Source organism: Spinacia oleracea, chromosome 3 (assembly GCF_020520425.1).
Source record: "Spinacia oleracea cultivar Varoflay chromosome 3, BTI_SOV_V1, whole genome shotgun sequence".
In the NCBI taxonomy this organism is placed as follows: Eukaryota; Viridiplantae; Streptophyta; class Magnoliopsida; order Caryophyllales; family Amaranthaceae; genus Spinacia; species Spinacia oleracea.
In genome coordinates this window covers 44,623,980-44,636,994 of record NC_079489.1, presented here as the reverse complement: position 1 = coordinate 44,636,994, position 13,015 = coordinate 44,623,980, and the positions used below count along the sequence as shown (strand labels likewise).

At 37.6% G+C, this 13,015-nt stretch overlaps 1 protein-coding gene across 1 annotated transcript; it reads left to right on the top strand.

Annotated features, from left to right (window-relative positions):
- The first annotated feature begins 430 nt into the window (after positions 1 to 430).
- LOC110803294 (uncharacterized) lies at positions 431 to 2,099 on the top strand. Its single transcript, XM_022008797.1, has 2 exons — positions 431 to 1,224; positions 1,316 to 2,099. Exons 1-2 carry the CDS (start codon positions 431 to 433, stop codon positions 2,097 to 2,099), a joined length of 1,578 nt encoding a protein of 525 aa, XP_021864489.1.
- Positions 2,100 to 13,015: the final 10,916 nt, after the last annotated feature.

Below are 13,015 nucleotides of genomic sequence, written 5' to 3'. Positions count from 1 at the left end.
GCCTATATATCCGTTCAAGACTTACTCGTTAGGAGTAAGCCTGGAATACCCCGGTTTGGGACTATTCTTGGACGTCTAATCTCACTTAGGAAGTGAATGTATGTCTTCTTTTTTATTCTAAGGAATATACTGGCTCGTCGTTTCCCTATTTTGTTATCTAGGTACATATGTAGGTAATAACTTACCTACATCGTGTACTTGGTGAATAGTATGGAAATGCTGCCGGATTTTCCTTAGAATTGAATAGTTGACATGCATTCACTAGTGGGGTTAGACGTTCAAGGATGGGTTAGGTTGGAGTGATAAGGACCTTTGGAAGCATGCATTCATTCGATAAATCAACTTCTGTATGCATATGCTAAAGTGGTAGAGTTTTTGTTTTTCTATGCCAATTAAACAGGGGTTTTGGTTTGTTTACAAGTTCCCGGAGATGGACCGTAGTTGGATGTATGGTAGACGTGACACAAAGGATTTCATGCATGGGGTTTCGGAGTTCTGTATGAGTGCTTTACAACATCAAGCTAGTACGGGGTTCAAAGAGTTTAATTTTCCTTGTGCCGATTGTGAGAATGTGAACACGGTCAATAGTGTTTTGTTTATTAGAGATCATGTATTTGTGCGTGGGTTTAGACCTAATTACCATGTATGGGTTTATCATGGTGAGAGTGGAGTGTGCGTAGATAATTCTAGTAAGAATGTTGTGCATGAACAAGAAGAAGCTATCTATGCGGAAGAGGAAGCCGATTGTTTTGAGGATGACGATGATGTTGAAAATAATATTGATGATGATATTGATCGTGTGGAGGACATGTTTCACGAGGTCGGTGATGAGGTTCGCGATCGTGTTTTTGAGTGCTTGTCTAAGGCAGCTGAAAGACCACTGTATCCTGGTTGTACAAAGTATAGCAGGATTTCCGCTGTTTGCACACTCTACAATATCAAGACAAGCGGAGGCTGGACTGACATTAGTTTCACTGAGTTGTTGGTGGCTCTAAGTGATATGTTATCGGCTGGAAATAAACTTCCCAGGTCGAACTATTATGCCAAGAAGCTCATGTGTCCCTTTGGTTTAGAGTACAAGAAGATACATGCTTGTCCAAATGATTTTCTGCTATATCATAAGCAATATGAGAATTTGGATAAGTGTCCACGTTGCGGAGTGTCGCGTTACAAACGCAAAGGGGTAAGCGAGGATAAGAATGTGTACCCAGCTAAGGTGTTATGGTATCTTCCCATAATCCCGAGATTCAAGCGCTTCTTTTCGATAAAAAAAATATGCAAGGAATTTGAGCTGGCATTTAGATCCTGATCGAAGGAAGAAAGATGGTTTGCTTAGACATCCTGCTAATTCTCCCCAGTGGAAGACTATTGACAAGCTTCATGACACTTTTGGTAAGGAACCTCGGAATTTGAGGCTTGGGTTATGTACGGATGGGATGAATCCATTTGGCACTCTTAGCTCCCAACATAGTACATGGCCAGTACTTTTAGTCATATATAATTTACCTCCTTGGTTGTGTATGAAACGCAAGTACATCATGTTATCGCTTCTCATATCGGGGCCTAAACAACTGGGAAATGACATAGATGTCTATCTTGAACCTCTCATTGATGATTTTAGAAAGATGTGGGATGAAGGGGTTTCCGTATTTGATGCACATGCAAATGAGACGTTTAGATTGCGTGCAATTCTTTTCTGCACCATCAATGACTTCCCTGCTTATGGTAACTTATTCGGGTACAAGAACAAAGGAATAAAAGCATGCCCGACTTGTGAAGATGATACACAATCCAAATATATTTCTGGAGGTCACAAATATGTGTTCTTGCGAATGCAAAGGCTTCTTAGACGTGATCATCCCTATCGTAAGATGAAGACAGCATTCAATGGGGATGTTGAGATGGATGTCGCTCATAGAGCGTTGACTAGTAAGGAAGTTTATGAGCGGGTCATTGGTGTTGAAACGGTCTTCGAAAAGTCAGTGAAGGACAAAACGGATTATGAAAAAAAGAGTCCGCGTTCTGGAAACTTCCATATTGGAAAGATCTACCTCTTAGGCATTGTCTTGACGTCATGCATATCGAGAAAAATGTTGTGAAGCAATTCTTGGGACACTTATGAATATTCCGGGCAAGAAAAAGGATACCAAGGGAGTGCGAGAATACTTTGAAAGTAAGGGGATTCGTCCAGAGATTTGGCCTCAGACTTCGGGAAACAATAGAAGGAAGGAAATGGAAACAGGGGGTGCCAAGATAAAAGGCAAAGGCAAAGAAAAGGGCAACGACAAAGGGAAGAAGAATACCCATTACTTGCCTCCGGCTTGTTACACATTGTCCAAAGAAGAAAAGAGGTTATTCTGTGAGTGCTTGTATGGCATTAAGTCTCCCTTGGGGTACTCATCGAACATGAAAAGATTTGTGTCTTTAAATGGCAAGTTGAAGTTTACAAGTATGAAATCTCACGATTATCATGTCATGATGCAAACCTTCTTACCCATTGCAATTCGTGGGATATTGCCAAAGCACGTGAGACATACTATTACTAGTATTTGTTCATTTTTCAATACGATATGTAGCAAAGTGCTTGATCCGTCAACACTCGATGAACTTCAGAACAAAGTAATCCAAACAGTATGCGAATTTGAGATGTATTTTCCACCTTTGGTCTTTGACATAATGGTTCATTTAATTTGCCATCTTGTTCGAGAAATTAAGATGTGCGGTCCAGTGTTCTTGAGGTGGTGTTATCCTTTTGAGAGACACATGGGTGTTTTACAAGATAAAGTGAGGAATCCTGCACAACCAGAAGGTAGTATGATTCAAGGCAACGTGGGTGAAGAAGTTGGAAATTTTATGGCCGAGTATATAGCAAAACCTGAACCGATTGGACTTCCTACATCCCGGCATGAGGGAAGACTAGAAGGAAAGAGTACAATTGGGTCAAAATTGATCTCACCTCCTATGCATAAGCTATTACAAGCTCAGTTATATGTGTTGCATCATATTCTAGCCGTCCACCCGTATTTGGTGATGCATAGCAGGAATTGGCTAATGAATACCCTTCCAAAGGGGAAAGAGAATTGACGCAATTGCATAATAGAGAGTTCATTAAATGGTTCCAAGATAAGGTGATGGGTGAACTAGATGTAGCTGGTAACACTGTTTGTGAAACTGTTCAGTATCTAGCTCTTGGTCCTCGGGAAGCCGTGCAGTCATATTAGGCTTATGATGTCAATGGATACACATTTTGGACCGAGCGCCAAGGTCAGAAGTCCTCTTGTCAATGCAAAATAGTGGTGTCTCCCTTGTGGCGTCATCAAGAGAGTATGCTTAGTGCTAAGGATAGATCTCCGGTTGATGCCGAGTTATCTTACTATGGGCGAGTCCAAGATATATAGGAGCTTAAGTACGGAACAAAATTGACTGTTGGTCTGTTTTGGTGCAAGTGGGCTGATAATAATAAGAGGTGTGTAAAAAGGGATGATCCTTGTGGGTTCACTCTTGTAGACCTGGGTCGTTTGTGTGAGACTGAAGAGCCATTTATACTTGTATCACAAGCTAAGAAAATATTTTATATAACCGACCTTGCCGATAAGAAGTGATCAATTGTTGTACCGGGAAAGAGAAACATCCTCGGTGTCGGTGATGTTGAGGATGAGGACGAGTATGATGCTTTTGATGATACACCTCCTTTCACCAATCCCGAAACTGAAGTGACAAACAATGTGGATAATGACACAAATTACATGCGTTCAGATCACACGGAAGGAATACTTGTTGATGACGAAATCTAGCAATGGTTAGAGGTATGAACTAAACAAGTTAAATTGGTACAACATCTAGCTTTTTAATTTAGGTCTTGTCACTGTGTGTTGGACCGTACTAACAGGTCACATGTTCAATTGGTCTACAGTACATGAATCAAGAAAACACAAGAGGCGATTTCAGACCAGCCTGAAGAAACAACCAACAAGGAGCAGTTGGTGGTGCAAGACTTGTGTATTGTGTTGGTGGTGCAAGACTTTTATATTGTGTACTGAAGAAAACTATATTAATTCAATGTACTTGTGTATTTTTTTGTATTGAAATTTGTAACCTAAAGTTACTATATTGGGCGAATAGTCACATTTTAGCTATTTGTAATTTGTATTGTACGTATTTGGTATTTTGGTATTTTGTATTGTACATATTTTGACCCTGACTATTTGGGCTTCGACCTCGTAGTCTTGCTCTGTTTTTAGGTTCGTTTCTTTTAATATAAGTTTGACTATTTTCTCTGTGTGCTTATGGATGAAATGTTTAGAATTTAGACTATATGTGCCATTTTGGGCCATATATGACCTATATCGAGCCAAATGAGCCTTAGCTGTGCATAAATAACTTGATATGAATCTTAGAAACATCTAACTAAGCATATGACACATAAAAAAGGTTTAGAATTTGGACTTAGGTTCATTTGTTTAGATTTGGGATAGAAAATGCCATTTTTGGCCATAAATGACTTATATCGACCCAATTGACCCATAGGCGTGCATAACGAACTTGAAATGAGTCTTATATTTAACTAATCATATGAATCATGAAAAAGGGTTAGAATGTGGACATAGGTTCGTTTGTTGGTAGTTGGGATCGAAAATGCCATTTTTGGCCATAAATGACCTATATCGACCTAAATGACCCATAGGCGTGCATAACGAACTTGAAATGAGTATTATAAATATATAACTAATCATATGAATCATGAAAAACGTTTAGAATATGAAAATAAGTTCGTTTGTTGGTAGTTGGGATCGAAAATGCCATTTTTGGCCATAAATGACCTATATCGACCCAAATGACCCATAGGCGTGCATAACGAACTTGAAATGAGTTTCATAAACATATAACTAATCATATGAATCATTAAAAAGGTTAAGAATTTGAATATAAGTTTGTTTGTTGATAGTTGGGATCGAAAATGCCATTTTTGGCCATAAATGACCTATATCGACCCAAATGAACCATAGGCGTGCATAACATACTTGAAATGAGTTTCATAATCATATAACTAATCATATGAATCATTAAAAAGTTTAGAATGTGTAAATAGGTTCGTTTGTTGGTAGTTGGGATCGAAAATGCCATTTTTTGCCACAAATGACCTATATCGACCCAAATGACCCATAGGCGTGCATAACGAACTTGAAATGAGTTTCATCTCTATTACATAAGGGAATAGGGGAGGGTCATTTCAGTAAGTCCAATTTTTGTGGGGTTTGGTATGGAACTAATGTTGGAGAACATTAGGTATCTTTTGATGTCTTAAATGTTGGTCTGATGCGAACGGATCGAAGAAGGAAGAAGGCGAGAAGCTGAGGTTCGAGAGAAAGATAAACGTTGAAGTGTGAGTATGTGAGTCACGTGGTAATCTGCCAGCTAAGCACTATTTTCAGTTTTTTAACACAATAATAAAAAGGTGAGCGTAGTATATTACAACAAAGCATGGGCTTAATTAACATCGTCCGATCTGTTTAATCTAAGGGTTGGTATAGCTTCTCACACTTCTCACCATAAGAGCACTTCTCCCCGAATCTCTCCCCTTATATAAATATATGTATATATGTATGTATGTATATATATATATATATATATATATATATATATATATATATATATATTTTCTCATTCTATATCAAACGGAGTTTCAAACTCTTGTACGCGACCCGCATATTAGATCTTTAACCCGTTATCATGATTATCCAATTTTAATGAGCTCAATTTGTATCTATCCCCACTTCGACTTTAACACATGCCACAAATTATTCGAATCTCTACTCTCACATTATTGTAATTGCCTATTAAATGATTGTTAATATTTGTCTTTTGTTTTTGTTTATTTGAAGCAATGTTGATGTAGTAGAACCCAATCAATATATAAGGAAGCAAAGGAATCAGGGAATTACCAAATATGTGTATGTACATCACCTATAAACTATGTGAACCCGTATTTGCAATATGTTTCTCCTTGTTTAATGTTTGTCTTGGAATGACCAAAGTACTTTTAGTCCTTGGTTAAGTTCTAAAGTTAAGTGGCCATTACTAAGACGTAAATGACATACCCATAATGTGTTCTTTGAAGAAAATCCAAATTTTTAATTGGTCTTCTTTTTCTGGATTTGTTCTCTTTCAATTGGGTTATTTATTTCTATTTACATGATTGAATTGATTTGAAGTTAGGGTTTTATAGGAGGAAATCCGAGAGAAATGATGAATCCCATTAAGGGTTTAGGAGGAAATTTGGGGAAAATTTGAATACCCAGTGTAGGAATTAGAGTTTTGTGAAATGAAAAATTTTCTTACAATTTGAATGTAAGCTTTCTTCAATACACCACATCAGATTTCACACAACCATTTGACTCTTTGTCCATCGACTTTAAGCTTTCTTATTTACACCACATCCTTAGAATTTCTTTGTTTATTATACTTGGTTGAATCATCGAACCACCATTCCCACAAAGAAGAACATGAGAAGAAAGGAAGAAGAAACGTTTTGGAAGGATAAAGAACGAAGAAAGAAGAGAATGAAGAATGTGATGATTGTTGCTTGTAGTTAATGAATGAAGAAGAGAAGAAAAAAATTGAAGAACGGCCATTGATTTACATTCCCATAAAGAAGAACAGGAGAGGAGGCAGAAGAAGGAGAATGAACCGTAAACTTCTTTTTTTTACCCACTATTTTTAATTTGGATTTTAGAAATTAGTTTCCTAAATTATTTAAGTTTTTTTAGAAAAAATTATAAATGACTTATAAAATATTTTAGAAATTATTTATAAAATTAATTAAATTGAATAAGTAATATTTTGAAAAATATGGTGGATGATCGATGAGTTGGCTCAATGGAGGGTGGATGATGATATTTAGGAAAAGTGTTTTAGTGGCTTTCTTTAGGAAATGTATTAAAGATTTTCTTTTTCGTGCTTCCTTTTGAGACTTTGTGCTTTAACTTGGACATAAACCATATATTTATAAATTAGGCAAAGTCACCTACAAATTCGCAGTCTTCTTTATTTCAAATATAAATAAATGTATAGTAATTGCAAGTATATTGTAAATTAGATATTCTTTTTAAAATAGATATTTTTTTCCGTTTCATATTTATTGCACTAAGGAATTTTAATACTAGATTTTTGGCAGAGGTTAAAAGTAAGATAGAGAAATCTAAAAACAAACATGCAAATGTGATTGAAACAATAAACAAATGAACACGGAGTTAATATGTAAGGGTGTATTGGATAATTGTAGTGTGAAAACAAAATATTTTATTTCCTAGCATGGAAATAGTGTATATTTGCAAACCTTCCTAAAAGACCATGGTGCAATAATATTGGAATGGGAGAACAATAATTTCCAAATTAATTAAGAAAAAATTCAAAACAATCCAATTAAATTAAAATTCTAAGTGAGGAAATGAAGAAGATTAAGGTATATGAAGAACAAATCGAAGGTGGAGAAGAGATAGTCCAACGTTTAGCAAGGGAGCGATGACGAGAATGGCGGCGCTAAAGGTAAGGCGACTAAAGTGACAGAAAACAAAATAGTCAAATATACACCTGGTAAATCACTTTTGTCAGGTTATGATATTTGAGGTTCTTGGAGTTCGATTGAGGAAATTGATGGAGATGAACAAGGATTATGATACTTAAGAGTTGAGTTGAGCATTAAATTAAGCATACGGATTTCTGATGAGGTAACTATTATCTCCAGCATTTAAGCTTTATATGCTCGTACGTGTGTTATGTGTGATTATATGATTATTATGTGATTTATGTGCTAATGGCATGATGTATGATTTAAAGTTTATGAGTACGATTATGATAATATGTTACTACTTCATGATGTTAATTGTTCGGGAATAATTACGATATTTATAAAGTTATTTTAAAGAAAGACGATGTTGCTTTTGTCGGCATGGAAAAGTGAACTGAACTAGTAAATGGGCAAGTTACAGGTGGAGGCAAGTTAAAGTTAAAGTTTGGGAAACTGTTCCCCCCTGAATGATGTAAGAAAAGTCCCGCCAAAGCCTGTACTTGCCAATGAGTTGTAAAGGAAATGATTCCTTGCCGACACAGTTTTCAAGATAATGATATTAAGTTAGTTATTTCCGAACAATAAATGCTAATGATTGATATGTGCCAAATGATTTTCAAAATAAAACAGTTTTGACGGGCTGGAGTAATATTACTGAGTTTTCCACTCATTTTTGTATTTTCTGTGTTTTTCCTGTTTTCTATTTTTATGATGATGTACAGGTTCGATTAAGGAGCTCAAGTTGCTCGAAGAAGAGTTATTACTGGAGTTGGTTATTTATTATGGAGATATCGAGATGAGGAATTATTTATTATGGAAATCCTGTTACTGAGGTTGTTATAAGAATATTGATTTATATTTATTTTTGGGAAAGTGGTATTATTTATGGAATGTTATTAAGGATTATTTTATTTGTGGGCCCATACCCACAATTCCTAGGATTAATTAAGCCTAATTCCGCTGCTAATGATCAGTTAAGTACAGTTTATTACCGATAATTAAAGTATCGAAAAGTCGGGGCATTACAGTATCATAATATATGGCACGATTCGCCAGAGTTTGTGTAGATATTGATCTAACTAAGCCATTGGTGACACGTGTTTGGGTGGGGGGCCACTGGCAGGCCATTATCTACGAGAATATCTCCACACTTTGTTTTAAGTATGGCAAAGTTGGGCATGTAAAACAGGCTTGCATGGATACTGGACCTGATCATTTGGACAAATCAAGCACAGGAAGTCAATCCATACAATTGGGTTTGATGGGTGATCAGGCCCAAGGCAACACAACTAAATCAAAGGAGGATGATACAGTTAACTCTTTGCAAGGCCAGATGGATAATGGGTATGGGCCTTGGACCACAATTCGGCATAAAAGACAATCTGGATCCAAGCGCATGGCCCAAAGGGAAGGAAATACAACAATCAATGAATACAGAAGGGGGAATTTGAATAAGGGGAAACACATAATTAATCCTCCACCAATAGGTGTTGAGAAGAATAATACTGGCCATTTGCAACACCAATCAAAGGAGAGCTTTAATCCGGCCAGTGTGAGTTCCAAAAATCTTCATAATGAAGGCAATATTAGCACTACGGAAACAAGCAATGCATCAAGGGGAAGTTTGGGAGTTGCCGTACACTTGTCCAACTCTTTTGCACACTTGTCAAAGGAGGATGATTCACCTTCGAGCTTTTTCACCACACGCCCTATTTTAACCACTGGGGTAACCACAGATAACACACATTCTCCTTCTTCTTCTCAACTCCATCCGTCTTTTCATCTTCCTCAGCAAGCTTCTCCTCTTCCTATCTGTAATAATGGACAACAATCAGAAACCGATCTCCTCTTGCATGTCGAACCAGCAGAATCAGAAGCAGTTTTATCGACGGGGCAGAAGACAATGGATTCAGAGAGGTCCTCGGTTCTTGAGCAATGCTCGGGGGGGGAGCTCAGCTCAGGTAGAACTTCAGCAAGCGAATTGTCCACTCCCACCACAAAGAACTTTGGAATTGTTCCCGGAACTAACGGAGACACTTGCATGCACGACGATGAGGGGTCCAAGGCTGTTGGGGGTGGACAAGCAAGCAATTGCATTAGCACAATCATTACAACAGAAGAACAAGGAGGTGGAGAATTCGCAGTTGGCCATTCTTCCCCCGAAGATGCTTCACCTTCCACTAACAGGAGCATCGCCAGACTTCAATCCGATCAACATGAGGCCCCACCTTATACCCAGGGTCCCAAGCGAGGCAGAGATTTGTCCCTTGCAGTTCGAAACTCAAGGACAAGACATGGGGTTGGAAAATCGCCATACAATGACGTACATATCTCAGAGAGAGGTGGTCGGGGTACAAGTGCAGGGGAGGTATTATCAAAAGTTGCTCGACCCAAGGGAAGTGCTAACTTATGTGACTCCGATAAGATTGGAGGATGTGAGAATGTGAAGGAAATAATGCCCTTGGTCCAAGTATGCATATAATATTAAGTCTAATAAATGCGGTTCAGTATTAATTAACAAGTTAATAATTCAGTGAGATCAAGTGAGCTGAATGCCTAGCTAGAGGCCGCTTCAGTTCAAGTGGAATTAATGATATTAATCCACAGCTTACTCTTGACTGAACCCGTAGGGTCACACAAATAGTACGTAAACGGATCAAGTATTTAATGGCATTAAATACTCCATCTATGGATATTCGGAATCGACGGATCTTGTTTTCAGTGGGAGCTGAGATCGTCACAAGCAAGAAATGAATACTCCGGAAACGATGATATTGCCGGAAACGGAAATATGGATCGTATCGGAAATATAAATACTATCCAAGTCGTAGATGTTGCCAGAAACGGAAACATGGTACGTATCGGAAAATATTATCGGAAATGGAAATATTGCCGGAATCGGAAATATTGCCGGAAACGGAAATATTGTCAGAATCGGAAATATTATCGGAATCGGAAAATAATTCCGGAAACGGAAATATTAAATATTTGTTCGAAACGGAAATTAATTCCGGAATCGGAAATATTAAATATTGTTCGTATCGGAAAATGAATTCCGGAACCGGGAATTTAATCGGAAGCGTATCGTACGAATAAGCATCGGACGAGGCCTGCCGGACGAAGGCCCAGCACGAAGCCGGGCCATCGCCCAGCCAGCCAAACGCGCGCCACACGCCCAGCCAAGGCAGCGCCCAGGCCCACCGCAAGGCAGGCCCAGCGCGCGCCAAGGCCACGGCTGTGTGGGCCTTGTGGCGTGGGCTGCTGCTCGCACGCACGCGCATGGGCGGCCCTCGTGGCTGCCGTGCGTGTGTGTGTTTGTGTTCATGCACGATTCCTAAAGCTATTAGGATTTGGTATATGATTAAATTCCTATTCCTAAAAGGATAAATTAATTAATTAGAGTTCTTATAGGATTCTAAGTTTAAATTAATTCGTATCCTAGTAGGATTCCAATTCCCTTTCCACACCTCTATAAATAAGAGCCTAGGGTCATAATTTATAGATAAAATTGAAGTATTCAAAGGGTAAGTTTTTGAAAGAAAAATTCAGCCATATTCTTGCACTAACCTAGCCGAAAATCCTAAGCACCTTAAGGGCGATTCTAGTTGGTCTAACTTGAGGCGGATCCGGACGTACTGTGGACTATCTACGGAGGCACGACATTTGTAGTCCTAAAGACTTGTTCTTGTTCTGTTCGGGCGCAGCTAGGGAGGGCACGCTACAAAGTGTATGCTCCTAAATTATGCTAAATGATTATGTGTGAATAATATGTTTCCTGTCATTAAGGTTTTTCCGCATGATTTATGTTTTGTCATATGTATCATAACCTAACAGTGGTATCACGAGCCTCTTATTATTTTCATAATCTAAATTGCATGAACATGGTTAAATTATACAAATTTGCAAGGAATTAAAAGGGGTAATTAATTTTCGTAATTGTTAATTAATTGCAAATTGCGTTTATTTAATTATATGTACGCAGTTTTTCGGCAGAATGTTCGTTACTCAACCAAATCGAGTGATTTTTGTGTCAATTCCGCATGTAAAAGGCATTCTAAAATTTTGACAAAAATAGTATTCCCAAATTTGAAGCCTAACTATGACTTTTCGGAGGTTTTAGTTTTTCGAACGCAAAAGTTTGTAAATTTAAGATGTTAAATTAAATATTTGCGATTCTTGTTGATAAATCTTGAATTTTTTATTGACCTACTGTATATGTTTAACAAGTTTGAATGCCTAGCCTGGTAATTATGCAATCTAATTTGTAATCATAATTAATTTGTTGAAAATTCGAATAATTTAGAATTGATTTGATTTTCATAATTAATTAATAATTTAATTAGATACCTATGATTAAAAACCACCATAAAAATTGTTAATTTGTGTTAAATTTTAAATTTTTATGACCTAGATTTGAATCCATGTTAATTAGAAATTAATTAATTAATAAATTTTCGATTTTTCGCCCTAAAATTATGTTATTAATATAATTTATTAATTTGTCATTAATTTTGAAAATAAAAGTTTTAATTTTTATGCAATTCGCTCATAAAACTTGCACGCACAAAGCAATGGACGCTACGTGTTACCCTTAAGGGGTGTTGTATAGTGCGGGCATGCGACGACGAGCAAGGGAGCTCGTCGCCCATGCGGTACGGATGCAGCGAGCAAGGAAATGGTGCACGAGCACAAGGCAGTAGCCCTGCCTTGTGTCGTGTGCTATGTGCGATGGGCGAATGGGCGAGGGCGAGGAGCAAGGCAGCGAGCGGTCGCGTGCAACGCGCACTGCCTCCCGCAGCGATCGAAGCCTCGCGCGCAGCGAGCGCTGGCTCGCGTGCGACGAGCGCTACGCCTGCATCGAAGCTAGCGAGCAGTGGCTAGCGTGCTTCAATGATGCCTTGCGATGGTGAGCAGCAGCAGATGCGACGCAGCACAAAGGCTGCGCGCACGTGGCCAGCGATGGCTGCGTGCGTGTGGCCTATGGCTATGCGTTGCGTGGTGATGTGCGTACCTTGTGTTACGATAAAATCGTTTTAAAATTTTAATTTGAAATTTTCAGTTCATGTAATTTTAATTAATTTTAAAATTAATAATTTAAATTGTTTTCTTGAATTTTAATTTTGAATATTATAATTATAATAAATTTTATTTATTCTAATTATTTTACTAAAATTAAAAATCTTGAATTAATTTAAATTCGACTGAAAATAAATTAAATAAGCGGATTCAATTATAAATTTATATGAGCTTTAAATTTTAATTAAATTTGTATGTTTCCGGTTAGACTAGAAATACATTTTTATGTTTAAAATTAGTAAAGCATATGAATTTATTGGTTTTAGTGGGAGCAATTTTTAGTCATAAACTCTTGATTAGGTCTACAAATCCCTTAAGGTTAAACAACTTGATTAGAATTAATAAGGACTGAATGATTGGTAGATTATTGGT